Source organism: Idiotropiscis lumnitzeri, chromosome 6 (genome assembly GCF_059441095.1).
Source record: "Idiotropiscis lumnitzeri isolate Australia: NSW breed Sydney's pygmy pipehorse chromosome 6, RoL_Ilum_1.0, whole genome shotgun sequence".
Lineage (NCBI taxonomy): Eukaryota > Metazoa > Chordata > Actinopteri > Syngnathiformes > Syngnathidae > Idiotropiscis > Idiotropiscis lumnitzeri.
This window is the reverse complement of record NC_142396.1, coordinates 2,756,479-2,772,187: the sequence shown is the minus strand read 5'-3', so window position 1 is coordinate 2,772,187 and position 15,709 is coordinate 2,756,479. Positions and strand designations below refer to the sequence as shown.

Sequence of the window (15,709 nt, the reverse complement as noted above, 5' to 3'; positions counted from 1 at the left end):
ATATATATAATTATTATTATATATATTATTATTAATAATAAAAATAATTATTATTGTATTATTATTATTATTATTATTAATCATAATAATCATCATCATCATCATAAAAAAGACCACTACAAAGTGAATGTGATGCCATCGTAAAATACAGTACCTCCAAGCAACATTACGAGTCGACGAATAGTAAAAGCATACAGTATGTAGAAGTGGATTACTTGCATCGGACATGTAGTGAGCAGGTAGGGGGCAGTCTCGCGCAGCAGCGGAGAGTCTGCAAATGAAAAATAAGAGAATCAAATCTGTCACGTGACTGCTAACATGGCTGCCACACTTTCAAGCGAACATTTTGACAATTTGCAGCTTCTCCTCAAGGTGTTTTTAGCCACAAATCATTTTATCAACATCGAATGACCATTCAACCGTTTTGTTTGCGCGTTTAGTCTCAATCAGTGGTTAGGTTTGACTCTAAAGCTGCTGTTACTTTTCATGTTTTTATTTGGCAATATGGACTTCGGAAATCGATTACTGAGCAACGACGAATTTATCGTCGTACTGGAGCCTATCCCAGCTATCTTCGGGCAGTAGGCGGGGGACACCCGGAACTGGTTGCCAGCCAAACTCAGGGCACACAGAATCGAACAACCATCCGCGATCACACTCATACCTTGGGGCAATTTAGAATGTCCAATCAACCTGTCGTGCTTGTTTTTGGGATGTGGGAGAAAACTGGAGTTGCCGGAGAAAACCCACGCAGCCACGGGGAGAACATGCAAACTCCACACAGGAAGGCCGGAGCCGGATTCGAACCCGTGACCTCTGCTGTGTCTCACTGTTAGGCTATCGTGCTAACCAGTCGTCCACCGTGCCGCCCCTGGAGAAGTAAATGTTATCAAAAAGATATAGCATGATTGCGTTTTTGTTCTTAGGCTCCGTCCAAAGAGTTTGTGAAGGACATGTGCATGCAGAGTCAAGGAGGTCCAAGTCTTCGTCTGACTCAGAAAGCCGCCACTGCGCTCACCATCCCCGAAACTCAGGCTGCTCAGGTAGCTTACCTTTATTTAAAAAAAAAAAAAACTTCCATAACTCATGCACTGACAGCATATTCACAGAATATTGTGTTTTGTCACCATTTTCCCTTCATGATTGACGTGACAAGCTCATCTTGTCTTAAGTTTCAACTTAAAAGCGGCGCTGAGTTCAAATCCATAAGTGATGCAACGCCGCCATCTACAGGGATCTGTTAGTTGTTCCAGTTGTGTAAAAGATGGAATTTGCCAGACAACGTGAGCAACATGCTTGACAAATACATTCTTGAATGGGAATTTGCTGGTCTCTTTCGCGACTGTTTTGTCCTTTTGGATTTTGCGTCCATCCATTTAGGAGTCGTTGCGCTTGTGTGTTTCAGCTGCTCCGCGCGCTGCACACATTGTCGGCTCACGTCGTTTTCCACAACCTAAACTCTGCCGAGCAGATCGCCCGACTTTTCCCTGAGAGCTTCCACTCCAGCCTGAAGAACCTGCTCGCCAAGATCCTGCTGGACAACAGGTCAGCTCTTCTGGCCACGTCCACCCTTGGCCCTCTTTTGTCACCTGCAGGCAGCGCGGTTGATGATGATGTCATACTTGTGTTTCAGGGAGCTTTGGAAAACTGACGCTGTCGGGAGTCAGGGTGAGTGAATGAAACACCATTTGTTTGCATTTTTTGTGGGCCCAATTCCCTGCTTATTTGTGATGTTCTTTTGTTTTTGCGGGGGCGGGGGTTTTAATTGGGGGGAAAAAAATCCATGGCAGTTTATACGAGCATCAATTATTTGTGGATATTTGCTATTCACACTCAAGTCCAGTCACCGCCACTGGCTCACATCAAAAAGGTTAGGAGAAATATATACCTTTTAAAAAAAAAAAAGAAAATAGATTAAATGGAGTAAATTGGTACAAGATATTTTAAATAATTTTAAAAACATTCAATTTAGTCATGATTTTTAAAAAAATTCAAAATATTGTCTATTTAAATTTTTTAAGATAAAAAAATGTGAAAAGTTGAATGTTCCAAGATATCACACTTTTTGTTATTTTCTTCCTTTTTATAAAATTCAAAAGTTGCATAACCACTGATGCTGGTTTCATTAGGCTGCCTATGGTGTTTGGTTTTGTTAGCATTTATCGCGTATGCGTGTGTGTGCGCGCGCGTGCATGTGCACATGTGTAGCCTCGCTGCCCCAGCTGAAGGCCGTGGACTGGCGGGTGGACTTGGTGAGCAGCTCGGACACGCTTAGTCGGATGTGCGTCCCCACGTGTATGGTCCACTTCAAGGTTTGTTCACACGCGTGCACTACGTACACGCATGCGTCTGTACAGTGTGTGTGTGTGTGTGTGTGTGCGCGCGATTGACAGACGGAGGATGTCGGCAGTGAGGATTCCCTTTCTGTGGCGACTGTGGAGCTGAGCAGGGAGAGTCTGGACACCATGTTGGACGGACTGGGTCGCATCCGGGACCAACTGTCTGGGGTTGCTGGGAAATGATGTCATCCACATGCATTGACGTCATACACAATGACATCAAGATCATTTTTACAATGTCGCTGTTGAAATGTGACACTTTTTTTTTTTATCTGTCTGCTTGTCGCTTGATAAACTCCATTATCACGGCGCCACTAGCTCCATCCACTTGGCTGGTTAATGACAGCCTGACCAAACAGGATATCATAAAGACACTCACACACTGTTGAAATGAATCAGGGCTCTGTATTAAATAAAACAAATAATAATTACACCCAAAAATGCTTTTGGTGTTGAAAGAATGTTTTTGTGTCATAATAAAAGACATTTATAAGGCAAATCATGCTGTGTACAATCAATAGCAAATGACAATGGCTATTGCAAAAGAAGACAAGATGAACGCTATAACGCTGTTGGGATTTATCATCGTGGAAAATCAAATCAAGTCTATTTTCAATTAGAGGCGCATTCGCTTTCACACCTTTTGTTTAATGAACTGACAAATTGGGCTGGTTTTGCTTGGAAGATTTTGCCTGGCACGGTTCAACACGCATGCGGGCGCATTCAAAGAAGGCCGACGGAATGAAAAAAAAAAAAATCATCCAGTGCCACACCTCTCTAAATAATCCATCTTCATCATTTGTTTACCTGCCAAATAGACGAAGACGCCTGTCATGAAACAGGTGTGACTAACCAGCACAATTATAATAATCATAATCAGATTAATTACAAAAATGTTGGCAATGTGTCATGCAGACATCAGTCATTAAAGTCCTTAAGTTGAAGAAAGCTCAGGTCTCAGATCGGAAAGTTCCGTCATGGTTCTGTTGGATTCGGCCTCTTTGAGACAGACACAGGAATTAGATAGGTTACTCGAGCGAGGCCGTTATAACACTTGCTCTTTGGCACACTTACTACAGGTAGATGAATGTTGTTAGCATTGTGGAGCAATAATTTTGCTAATTAAAACAGAACAGACCCAAGAGAAGAAAAAATAAATAAATCAAGACTTTAAAGCGCCAGTCCTGGTGAAAGAAAAATTCACATAAAAGCCGCACCGTTGTTTTAGCCGCATGGTTCAAAATTGAGGAAAAAAATAGCGGCTAATAGAATAAAAGTAAGGTATATTTTCCATGAAAACCAAGAGTTTGATTCCCCCACCCCAAATTTATTTATTTTTTTAAATATTGAAAAAAAAAAAAAACAAATCCTACACAGCCACAAGAATCCCCTGAAAAATATTTTGTTTTTTACACCGCCCCAAAAATTCTTAACATTCACTACCAGCCGAGTAAAAAAAAACATGGATCTTTGACGTCTTCAGCCGTCAATGGTAGTAAATGTTAAAATATTTTTACCCCCAATTTTTATTTCGGTGATGTTACTTTTCATGCTTGACAAAGCCCTTGGAGAATTCTTCAGCAGCCCTTCAAAGTTGTTCATGACAAGCCCGAGAAGAATTTTGAGAAGAACCCTTCAACTCGTCATTGAAAAAAAGACCCTGAACTAAGTCCTTCAAGAGATCATTAGGGGATTCTTACAAAGGATCTTGACACGTTCTTCAAAAAAGGTTCCTTAAAGACACGGTAAGGGTAATTTAGACATTTGTTTTGAGATACAGCAAATACGTTTGAAGCTAAGTGCTGAAAACTAGCAAAGACTGACAACAAGCACTTCAATGGAAAATGATCCCCAGGGGGCGTCATTGGGCTTTGGTCCTCCGTGACTGCACGTCGGGAAGTGCGAATGCGCTCTTTTCTGCTGTAGCACCAAATCAATCAATCCAATCCAATCAAAGACACATGTTGGAAGGAATCGGGGCTCTGTATTAATTGTCGAATATTCATGTAACCACAAACATGCTTTGAGTATTATTGTGTTATGTATCAAATTAGGCGGCACGGTGGACAACTGGTTGGCGCGATGGCCTCACAGTGCAGAGATCGTGGGTTCGATCCCGGCTCCGGCCATCCTGTGTGGAGTTTGCATGTTCTCCCCGTGCCTGCGTGAGTTTCCTCCGGGTACTCCGCTTTCCTCCCACATTCCAAAAACATGCACCACAGGTTGATTGGACACTCGAAATTGCCCCGAGGTATGAGTGTGAGCGTGAATGGTTGTTCGTCTCTGTGTGCCCTGCGATTGGCTCAGGGTGTCCCCCGCCGACTGCCCGAAGATAGCTGGGATAGGCTTCAGGACCCCCGCGACCCTCGTGAGGACAAGCGGTACAGATAATAGATGGATGGATCAAATTAAAAAAGTACTTTTATGAGGCGCGCGTGTGCGTGTGTTTAGACGGGCAGGAGCACTGTGAGGCCGTCCAGGTCCAGTTGCACAGTGTGGACGCTGAAGTCTACCAGACCCTAAAGAAGACAAAACATGGTCACCATGGCAACAATCCCTCTCAGCAGCCTTCCGTCCCTTACCGGCGTGCTTGCGAGGACACCAACAACATCGTCCTTCTTGTCAGGCTGGCGGGTGAGCAGGCAGAGGAAGCCGCCGCCCCCGGCGCCCGCCAGGCTCTGACCCAAGACCAGCGGGCGCAGCGCCTCCATCATTACGCGCACCGTCGTCGGCTCGCAGCCCGGCGCCATCCGCTTCTTTTGTTCCCACGAACGATTCAGACAGGAGCCCAATGATGACAAACAACCTGACGGCGGGTGACAAACACACACACACACACACACACACATAAATACTCGCATACATGCATCTACACACTCATTTACACAAACAACACACAAGTGCATATGCAAATAGAGCCGACTGGTATCGTGAAATCTGCCTGGCAACACAAACTCGCGGAATTCTGATTGGATAACTAACCTAAAAATACAACACTCAGATATAATATGACACCAATGTGACGAATATGATCACGATTTCTTGATTATGTTAGGGCAGCAGAGAAGGCCGTGACGGTCCGCCACTGGAATATATGTATGAAATAATATAACCAGTCAACACAATCACGTGCCATTACTGTGCACGGTACTTCTATTTTCGGTTGATAAATGATTTGTGTTTAATCAATGTTTAACACCTGCAGCCAATATGAACCTGTTAATGATGGACATTCTGTCACGTAAATGCTAAAGCCAATAGTTTGAACATAAAACAATCGTTCAGTACTCATACACACGCAAATCTAGAATAAACAGTCACGCAAATGTAAGCACACACTCAAACACACATGCAAATATAATATCTTGAAATGGGTGGACACACGACACGTATTCCTGAATAGTGCACTGCAGTGTTGCTGCGTCTCACCGTCAAGACAGGCTCGAGCGCAGTCCTCGCCGTTGGTCACCAGCTCGTGAGCGTTGTGAACCATCGCCGGAAGACGAGCGTACCAGCTGCGCACCACGTCCTGTGCACGCGCACACAAACAAGTGTGGGTCACAAAGTGTTTTGGTGCGCATGCGCGCGCGCGCGTTTGCGTCACCTGTAGCAGGTTGCGAGCCAGTCTGGTTTTTCCGGTGTAGACCAGCAGGAGGCGCCGCTGCAGAGCATCCATAAAGCCGTCTGGCGGTTGCAGGCGTTCCACGTGCACCTGCAGTGGCAGACGCGCTTGGGATCGCCCCACCTTAAGACCGGCCTCCAGACCTCCCACCTGGTCCTGCCAGCCCCCGCCTGACGAGAGAAGGAGAGACGTCGTAGGATGCCATGGAACTAAGGCGGAACGATTTTAGGAAAAAATTGTATTGCCATTTTTCTGACGGATATTGCGATTTTGATTTCATTTGTGATTTTCTTTACAATGTACAGTGACATTGGCAAACATGAGAGAAAATGCCATTTTACCATTACAAGTCATAAAAAGCTATCTCTGCAATAATGCAAGAAAACTACAGAGGTTTTGTGAGGGGGGGCAGTTCTTTTTCAAGTTTTTAAAAACGACTTGCCGTCTTGTCTAATATTGTACCTATGTGTAGTAAAGGTGTAGCTGAAATTTTCTTTTTTTTTTATTTTACATTTTGTTCTAATGTGCATGTTGTTTGTACACAAATGTCAGATTATATGTCAAAAAATCATTGTCCCTCAGCAAAGCTAAATTGATAAACATATATAATTTGAACAGTGATTATTTTGTACATTTCAAAAAGCAGTACTCTGTGGTGCAAACAAATGCAAATATTACTAATGAGATTACAAATATTTCATACATGTTTGACATTGAACTCTTTGTCATGACGACGTCAGTTGTTGCGCTCTGAGAGCATTTGCAAAAAAAACGTACTGATTGAACGACAATATTTCTGTTCACAGCTGCAGGCTCTCCGCCCTAATGCCATTCTAACCAGACTTGTGTGGAAAAGTCGACTGTACACCGAAGCATTTATTTTGGGTCTTTCTCGACACTGTATTTCACTTTAGCGATTAGCACGCTTCTTGCTCCTTCGTGCGCCTCCTCATTTAAAACGCTACTTGTTGTTGGGGTCGTCTATTTGTCATCACGCAGCTCGTTGCTGCTGCTGTGCACGGATTGCATAGAATACAAATAAAGTGCATACTGCTGCAATGCGAGACAGCTTGGCGCCTCGCATTCAAACTGCGGAGTAAGAAATAACTTCCGGTGTTCTGTCAAAACGTCCGACCCGTATGGTAGGACATCTCGACGGGTAGGAAAGAGTTTCAGAACACCGGGACTACGAGCGACAGCGCGACACTTTTATTTATTTTTTTAATCAGCACGGCGTGACCTGCTTCGTGAACGTAGGGCACAAACTGCAGCCTTGACGATTTCAAAATGGTGGTATCGGAGATTGCGATTTCCGCCCCAAAACGATAAATCGTTCGGCCCTCGACGGAGCGAAATGAGACATGACAAGACTTGCACAAACCAGTGGTGAGGACTTGTTCCAGGTGCAGTACGGCATGAACCAGTACGTCCCTGCTGTAGGATCGTCCCGTGGCGCCATAGACCGCTGCGAGCAGCGCACCCGCCAGGATGCTGCTTGTACCTGCGTGTCGAGATATCGCGCTGTCAGGTTCACCGCCACCATTCTCTCAGTTCTCTCGCAGGACGTCTCTCACCGAGTCCCGAGCCGGTGGGCAGTGCCGACCAGCCATGAAGCTCCAGACCGCCGCTCCAGCGAGCCATCAGCTGATGCCCCAAAGGATCCTGGAAGGACGGCGACGCCACACTGGCGCACACACACACCGCCTTCAGCAGAGCGCCTGACACACACACACACGCACACACACACACAGAGTCATCACACGCCTGGACACTCAGAACAGGATGGAGTAGGTACCCGGTGCGCTTGGCTGGCAGTAGTCCTTGAGCTGTTCCACGGTCTCACACACCGTCTCTGTGGTGACGTCGGAGTCTCGCCCTCCACTGTGGCTGACCAATAGGAGGACGGGCCGCCGGATGCGCCGCGCTCTGGCACCGATAGGCCGCTGCCCGTCAACTTTCACCGCCACGTTGGTCACGCAACCACCGTGTTCGAAGGCCAAGGGTGGCGTGTCGCTCCAGCCACCTGCAACGCCGTCGCCAAATTTGTCACCTCATCTCATTGATTATCTACCGATTATTTATTTGTATTGATTGTTTGCGATGTTCCTGCGCGACCGGCTCCCAAATCACCAGCAAGGTCAATTCTGGCAGGACACTCCACTTCATGCCACTGCCCGAGAGGCGGGAGTTCCCCCTGCCCCATGGCCACGAACTTCTGCGATGACATCACAGCCTGGCGTAGCAGCACCTGGGCGGCGCCTTCATAGTGCCGCGCCGCCCGCACCAGAAGGTCCGGCCTGTAGGATGGCAAGGAACTTCAACACAACACTGACAAATACACGGGAGCCGCATTCACGCCTTATGCTCACCTGAAACACATTTCAGTATATTGGAACATGTTTTTAGAGAAAAGATGTTCTTGCATAACCAGTAACAAAGATAAGTAAAAAATAATTCGTCCAGAATAAAAATGTTAAACCGAACGAAGTTAGCTTAATGCTAACACATAATGCAAAACGTCATAGATGGGCTAACAGAAATGAGCATGGATGTATTTCTAAATATGCCAACCGCTCTTGCTTTTACACAAGCGGCGAACTAATACATGCAAACCGAACAAGAACAGCGCACACATGCATACAGTATATTCTTACCTGCTCAGCCAATCAGCTCGCTGCGTCGCTAGGGCCTCAACTCCACCCTTCACATCTCCCTTTTCCAACAGAGAGTAAGCAGCGCTCCAGTTCTTGTTGGCAGCAGGCCCGCTCCTCAGCCCTCCGCCGCCCTCCGCCTCAGCCCAGCACGTCAACACGTCTGCGATGCACGACAGGCAGCGGGCCGACACGCCCAGTTGGGGTCCTAGCCGCGCCACCTGACCGACTGCCACTTTGTCACGCAAAAAAATAAAGTTTGCACAAAATGTGTTTGCTCATGTCGTGGATCAGATAAAGCCACACTTTTCCCTCCTTCGGCCATTGTGGTTTAAAAAAAGCAAGAATAGATTTGAGATTTTTCAACGATCGCCAGTCACGACTTTCTGTTGTGTTAATTCCGCATAGCGCTGCCCCCTCACGAGTGAGTATCCAATCACAAGACGGCTCACTGTAACCAACTCGTGATCTGATTGGCTAACGCAACTGTCTATCGACGGTAAAAGCCCCCTTGAAACACAGAAGAGACGCCCGCACGTTTGGATCAGAAGGCCTCGGACGACGAGTGCGTTCTACTGGTATTCTGAAATCTGCCTGGCAACAAGGGCTCGCTGAATTCTAATGGGATAAAAACTCTAACCTAAAAATTCAACACGAGGATATCATGTGACATCAGTGTGAATAATATGATCATGATTTCTTGATGATGTTAAGCCAGCAGAGAAGGCCTCGAAGGCCTTGACCCCCCGCCACTGCCTTAAAAGGAACCCGTGGGCAAAATGCAGTACGATAACCGAGTCAGGTCAGAATGAGCCCTTCTCTGCTGTGGGTTCACATGAGTTCATTCTACCCCATTTTCCTTCCACCGTGTATTCCGCCCAGACCAACTGATGTGTCATGATTCCCTACTACTCTCATGACGATAGCGGACATTGTGGGATACAATGAGATAAAACGGAGCACAAAGCGACATGATGCTCCCTGGAAGATGGATCAAAACACTAACCGTGGACATCGCCATCATCAAGTGTGTCCTTGCTAAGTGGCTCCGCCCCCTGCTCACATCCACTTCCTGCTGCGACTGAAAGACAACACTTTCCATGAATAACTTTTCCATCAATAACAAAAGCTCAGATCAGCCACTCACTGGTATCCAGCATGTCGAGCAGCGCCCCCTGCTGCCCGCCTGCCACGGCGGCTTTGAAGCTGGGGAGCAGGCAGACGTCACTTTGCTGTATTAGGGCGTCTCTGGCCCGCTTCCTGTCCGCCAGGAACAGCAAATTCTCCCTCCAGCGGAGCTCCGCCTCCTGGTGTGTGAGCGACAGGACCTGCTTCAGGGAAAGTCGCCAAGCCTCCCGCCAATGCCGCACACAGCCGGCTCCACCCAGCAGCCAGGCCACTCCCCCTGCCAGGCCTACACCGCCCCCTCTGGGGTGCAGGGCAGGGAAGAGACGCGCCTCCATCAGGGAGCGCTGTTCTCCCGCCGCCCACAGGTCTTCTGGCCTGACACACATTGACATCACTTCCTGTACTGCACCGAAAAGTCAAACAAGGAGGTCCAACAAGGAGGTCCTACTGTATGCTGGTCCTGCTGAAGAAGATGTGCCAGGGGATGTTGACGAAGGACGCGCCTTCAGCATCACAGCACAACTGAGGACAGACATCAGGACGTGATGAATGGAGGACATTAGAATTGACAATAAAGGGATTTCTAATTTCTAATTCTAATTTCTAATTTCGGGACGCAAAGGAAATGGGTACCGTATTTTCCGGACTATTAGCCACTGCTTTTTTCCACGATTTTGAACCCTGCGGCTAATACAGCGGTGCGGCTTTTCTGTTGATTTCTCTTTCACGGGTAGGGGGCGCGCTACGGTTCAGAAAAGACGCAAAATAAATCTTGATTTATGTATTTATTTTTTTTTTTATCTCTTGGGTCTGTTCTGTTTTAATGAGCAAAGTTGTTGCCGTGTTAAAAAGCAGTTTTGACTGACACTCTGTTTATGTCACTTTAAATGCATTCTCTGTACAAAATTGTGCTGTAAATGCTGAAAACAACTTGTTTTTGAAAACACAGAAAACTGTGGCTTGTATATTTATGTTTTTTTTTTCTTTTTCTTTTTTTTTTTAAAAGGAGCTGCTGCGGCTTACATACAGATGCGCTTTATAGTCTGGAGATAGTGGTAGTTCTTCACTGGGTGAGTTCAGAGTACCTCCAAGTCATCCAGTCCTCCCATCACGGTGTAGACCTTCAGCTTCAGGTCGCCCATCTTGAGACGATGTCCCTGAATGATGATATCTTCATGCAACGCTAGTCGCACAATGTCGGGAGACGCGGATGCCTCGAGGCCTGAGAGTAAACAACCGGAGGGGACGCACAAGGGACCCTGGTGGACAGTGCAACGCTTGCATTAGCACGCAGGTGATGATTTATCTTGCTCGCTCGCCACTGACGGCACACGAGTTAACTATAGCCTCTAGTGAGCCATTTTTGGTGCGAACGGTCCGGCTGCAGCTGGGGCGTTCCTCTTAGGATACAAGAACGCCCACTGGTTGACCAATGAGAAGGATCCAGTTGGAACCAGGGTGTTCCCAATACGACTCAGCGTCGCGCAGTGGGTCTTGGCGATTTTATCTCCCTGCATATTATGGCTTTGAGAGTTATGCCACAATTACGTAAGCGTAATGTCCAATGTCGCGTACGAAAACATGTTTTGTGCCAACAAAAATGTGTGTTTCGTGTAGAAGACCATACGCACAAAATAGGTTTCATGCTTACGGCTTCTCTCTCCTCTACGCGTACAAAACGCTGATTGCAGGCGTGACAATTGTGCCACAATTCTTTACCGATCATGAGTCGGACATGAGAGCAAATTCTGATTGGCTGTTTACTGCCCAATCGTAACTGGGGTAAAAAAAAATTTGAATAGAATGGCACGCCGTTCTTGTATCCTAACAGGAACGGCACAGCTGCAGCCGGACCCTTCTCGTTTTCAGTGGAGGCACTATCTAGCGTAGGTGCACCATGTGAAAATCCCTATTGTGATTCAGGAGGAGGGATCAAGAGAACTTTTGCAAAAACAACCTGTGAGCGCCTGACCTGTAGGTGGCAGTGTTGCACCACGGCCCCGGTTGCCATGGTAACCTGTCCCTCCAGAACACTGTTGATGACTCGCCCCCCTTCATTGATGCCGCTGGCCACCTGGATGGGGTGAGACCACCAAGTGGCATTAGACCCTCCGAGCACCTGGCGGAAGACTAGTTAGAAGACCTCACCTGGATGTGGGAGAAAGCGTGTCCCTGGGAGGGGTCCCGGGTTAGACGTAGGACATGCTGCTTTCCAGAGAGAGTCATATAGTCATAGCAACCGCTCGGGATGTACACTGAGGATGGGAAGGAAGAGGACGTGTGAAGGAAAGAACGAGTCCATGATGTGGCGGTGGAGACGTGGCAAAAATGCACTTAGGCTTAGCGGGGTTCCTCTCAAGATCCGCCACAGTTCCTTCCTGCCTCGCTGCAACATCGCTGCCTGAGGACCAGACGCGGAAGCGCGGCCCACAAACACATCCTCGGTCTGATCGGAGCACAAACACTTGAGAATGTCCAGGAACAGCGACAGCTAGATAAACGGATGGACACACACCCCCACACACACACACGCACGCACGCACGCACACGCACACGCACACTGGTGTCAAGTAACTGCGCTAAAGTAAGTTGAGGAGTGTCATTTAAAGAAAATGCTAGCTTAGCCATTATGTAATGCACATGTGTCAAACTCAAGGCCTGGGGGCCAGATTTGGGCCACGACCTGATTATATGTGGCCCGCAAAGGACAAATCATGTGGGCCAACTTCCTGTTTATAGCAAACTTTCTTCACTTTTAACAACATTGAGATATGAGAGATTGCCATGTATTTGTTACTAATCCTCCCCTTTTAAAATAAAATGAAGAATTGTTGAACAAACAATTACTGACTGGCTTCTGATTTCAAAACTGGCTTTACATCCATTTGTTGTGAGTATGTGATAATGGAAAGTCATCAAACATTCATAGGGGTTCACAACATTGTTGTTTTCGTCAACAATGACAAAGATTTCGTTGACGCCCCTTTATTTCACGACGATGACGGGCAAAACGTGGCTCTTTGATGACGAAAACATGACGTGACGTACATGAAGTTATCGTTGACGAGACGGGACGAAATTGTTCGCGCGTGGTTCGTCAGACGTTCAAATTTTAGGACATCCCTCCCTATATTACAAGTCATCTGTCTTTCAAAACATTGCAATGAAGTGCAAGCTATCTTTGGTTTGGGCACGCCCACCACCAGGACAGCACGCAGGGCTACAACAAGCCACAACAGTTTTGGTTCTCGGCTTATTATGGAGCAATGAGCATCGATTTCACTGTTAGCACTTTTTATCTGTTTGTAATTCATAATCCTTAATAGTGCATCAGAAAGTCTTTGCTCTTGGGTGGAAAGCGTGTATGCCTATTTTGAACTAAAACGGATTAAAACCTTTTTGAGCTTTGGTCTAATAAATTTAGAAAAATTAGACTAAAACTTTTTGGGGGAGATTTTGTTGACTAAAACCAGGCTAAAACCTTTTGGAGTTTTCGTCGACTAAAACTAGACTAAAACTATCACGAATAGGAATGACGAAATCCGAGTTTCGTCCAAATGACTAAGACTAAATCTAAAATGCCTGCCAAAAACAACACTGGTTCACGGTCATAACGGCCCCATGAGGGAAACCATAACCACGATGTGGCCCGTCCACAAAAATTTGTTTGACGCCATTGATGTAATGGAAACTCAGGCATTTCGATGTCCTTTTGGGAGGGTTGGGCATTGCTGATTTCTACGCTTGCCGGCAGGGCTTTGTCCCTCACACCCATCAACAGCGTAACCATGAGGACCAACCTGGAGGGGTGGCGCTCCAGAGTCCAGGCCCAAATAGGTGCAGCCGTCCAGTGGAGGCGTCACGTGCATCTGTAGGAGTTTCTCGGCCACCCGGCGGCTGAAGAACACCGGACCTGAAACCTACAACTAACAAGTTGAATGAGCGGATGAACGCACCGCACATCACACAAATGTTCATTTGTTTGTGCGCGTGCGTCACCAGAGGCACTTTCCCATCATGCATCAGCGCTTGCCGGATGTGCTCCGGGCTTCCCTTGTAGATGATGTCCCTGACGTGACCCTGAAACAACAAACACAATTTCAATCACCTACACAATCAGGCACAACTGCCAACCATCCATAAAAGTCAATTAAGTTCCATTTCACCTGGTGGTCACTCAAGTAGACGCCGTGATTGACAGCGTATGACACATCACCGGGGAGTGCCAGAACACGAACACCTGAAAAGCTGTCCCACGACAACACTAACACACAAATACACACACATACGGACGCACGCACACAAAATTGAGAAGTGTTGCTCTTGAATGTTGAGATATGTTGTTTGTGTTTTGCAGACCGAAGTTTGTCGGGATGCCAAACGTCATATCAGTGCTGCACACCCAAACGCCAGGAGGAGACCCCGGACAAACCTGAGAAGACGGCAACAGGAAGACACAAAGTGACACATGTGCGCACACCACACACACACACACACACACACACACACACACACACACACACACACGCATAGACAAACACAAATGGACAGCAGGACAGACCCGTTGAGTGAGGCGGCAGAGCAGCACGTCCAGGCAGCAGACGGGAGCCTGGCCCCCGAGGTTCGGATCCTCCACGGGCAGCCACGAGAACGCTCGACTGCACGAGCTCCACGGAAAGTCGCGACCCTGCGCCCGCACCATCACCAAAGCTCATCATCGTGCATCGGCCTCACGGCTACAAGCTTTTGCGTTCGAGCGCCATGCCAACATGCAAACCTCATTTGAGTCCCATATTCATTTCGTGTATGGATTTGAGACCATGAAGTTGTGTTGTTTCAAAAAGCAACCTGATGTTTGTTGTAAAGGTCAGGAACTCAAAATGGCCGAACGAAGGTCAAACTGACCGTATGGAGTATGAGGACGTGAGCGTCATCCAATACGTCGGCCGTCACCACCTGAAGCGGCACAACAAGTGGCAGCGGTCACACCATTACATTTGCAGGATGGGGTCATAGTACTCGTGATTACTGTGGCAGCAATGTGAATTATTATGCGCGTGTTCGTGTCCGTGCACGCGTGATTGTGTATGTCTTTGCGTGTGCGTGTGTACGTGAATGTACAACGTGTGTTTTGTCATGGTTAGTGTGTGTGTGCGTACTCACAGTGTGTCCCGCCCTCCTGCTCAGGTGTTCCGCCGCCACAAGAAGCGCGTTGAGCGTGGCCCCCCCGCTACCCAGCGGTTCCTGGCGGTCCTGCACAGTCAGCAGCAGCGTAGTGGCGCACAAGCGACCGCTGCGCTGACGCAACTGCAACTCTGGAAACCAACACACACTTGTCGCAAGTTACCACAACGGGACAAATATTGGACCGGTCGAAACTTAATGTCAGAGCACGTACACGTATAAACAAACAAGCACTGGGGTTGTTTTCACATGTGCAACGCTTTTCCAATTGCTTTCTGACGAGAGGACAAGAGGCTCGGATAAATGAGGGATGGAAAAGTGGGAGGAGCTGCGCCAACAGGCGGCTGAGTGTACGGTACCTCGGTGGAAGGCGTAGACGCTGTCTTTGTGCTGGCAGGTGAGGACCAGCACCGTCCAGTTGAAAGTGGACATCTTCAGCCGCTTCGGGTCCCGTATTGGAAACGAAACGTTCCAGATTGATGCTTTTCAGCCTGTTCCCAGATCAACTGGTTGGAAGAGAGCTAGCTAGCCTAGCACGGAGAAAGTTGCCAACAGACCAAATAAAACGCAATAACAAACTGGAAAAACACGAATTTTGGTTTACTATCTCATACAGCATATTTAGTGGCTACCTTACTTCACGGGAGTAAAAAGGTGACAATAAAAGACTTGCTTTCTCTCGATTGCGATGTGTCGCCGGTTTCCGGACTACTTGAACTTCCGTAGCGCCAAAAGTGGCATTCATTTCATGTTTCAGTATGTCGCCACCAGGCGGTGACAAATGT

General features: G+C 47.3%; 2 protein-coding genes across 5 annotated transcripts; one reads left to right on the top strand and one right to left on the bottom strand.

Annotated features, from left to right (window-relative positions):
- Nucleotides 1–238: 238 nt before the first annotated feature.
- commd9 (COMM domain containing 9) lies at nucleotides 239–2,680 on the top strand. The gene is made up of 6 exons (XM_088298512.1): nucleotides 239–372; nucleotides 927–1,043; nucleotides 1,406–1,545; nucleotides 1,634–1,668; nucleotides 2,209–2,312; nucleotides 2,394–2,680. The coding sequence occupies exons 1-6, from the start codon at nucleotides 319–321 to the stop codon at nucleotides 2,520–2,522; spliced, it is 579 nt and encodes a 192-aa protein (XP_088154638.1). The 5' UTR covers nucleotides 239–318; the 3' UTR covers nucleotides 2,523–2,680.
- A 44-nt stretch (nucleotides 2,681–2,724) lies between these two features.
- On the bottom strand, nucleotides 2,725–15,653 carry fcsk (fucose kinase). Of its 4 annotated transcripts, none has more exons than XM_088298510.1 (24): nucleotides 15,284–15,653; nucleotides 14,904–15,055; nucleotides 14,646–14,696; nucleotides 14,302–14,427; nucleotides 14,100–14,172; nucleotides 13,907–14,004; nucleotides 13,740–13,820; nucleotides 13,541–13,660; nucleotides 12,075–12,231; nucleotides 11,889–11,995; nucleotides 11,713–11,814; nucleotides 10,826–10,999; nucleotides 10,189–10,262; nucleotides 9,760–10,115; nucleotides 9,619–9,693; nucleotides 8,616–8,847; nucleotides 8,092–8,258; nucleotides 7,757–7,984; nucleotides 7,536–7,679; nucleotides 7,343–7,462; nucleotides 5,944–6,131; nucleotides 5,769–5,868; nucleotides 4,922–5,145; nucleotides 2,725–4,858 (listed from the first exon to the last, which is right to left on the bottom strand). In XM_088298510.1, the coding sequence occupies exons 1-24, from the start codon at nucleotides 15,354–15,356 to the stop codon at nucleotides 4,787–4,789; spliced, it is 3,294 nt and encodes a 1,097-aa protein (XP_088154636.1). In that variant the 5' UTR covers nucleotides 15,357–15,653; the 3' UTR covers nucleotides 2,725–4,786. The 4 variants fall into 4 exon arrangements, with proteins under 4 accessions (XP_088154636.1, XP_088154634.1, XP_088154635.1 ...); XM_088298508.1 differs by having other exon boundaries at nucleotides 14,100–14,427; nucleotides 15,284–15,454; nucleotides 15,562–15,652; XM_088298509.1 differs by having other exon boundaries at nucleotides 14,100–14,427; nucleotides 15,284–15,454; nucleotides 15,557–15,642.
- Between the last annotated feature and the right edge of the window lie 56 nt (nucleotides 15,654–15,709).

What these genes read in the sequence shown, in the direction of transcription:
- fcsk (XM_088298508.1), bottom strand. Translation starts at nt 15,356, where the DNA reads ATGTCCACTTTCAACTGGACGGTGCTGGTCCTCACCTGCCAGCACAAA. An exon ending in GCTCGACATGCTGGATACCA is followed by an intron (nt 9,694 to 9,759) that starts GTGAGTGGCTGA and finishes GTTGTCTTTCAG; the next exon opens with TCGCAGCAGGAAGTGGATGT. An exon ending in GTGTCCTCGCAAGCACGCCG is followed by an intron (nt 4,859 to 4,921) that starts GTAAGGGACGGA and finishes TGTCTTCTTTAG; the next exon opens with GGTCTGGTAGACTTCAGCGT.
- commd9 (XM_088298512.1), top strand. Translation starts at nt 319, where the DNA reads ATGGCTGCCACACTTTCAAGCGAACATTTTGACAATTTGCAGCTTCTC. An exon ending in CCGAAACTCAGGCTGCTCAG is followed by an intron (nt 1,044 to 1,405) that starts GTAGCTTACCTT and finishes TGTGTGTTTCAG; the next exon opens with CTGCTCCGCGCGCTGCACAC. An exon ending in TGACGCTGTCGGGAGTCAGG is followed by an intron (nt 1,669 to 2,208) that starts GTGAGTGAATGA and finishes GCACATGTGTAG; the next exon opens with CCTCGCTGCCCCAGCTGAAG.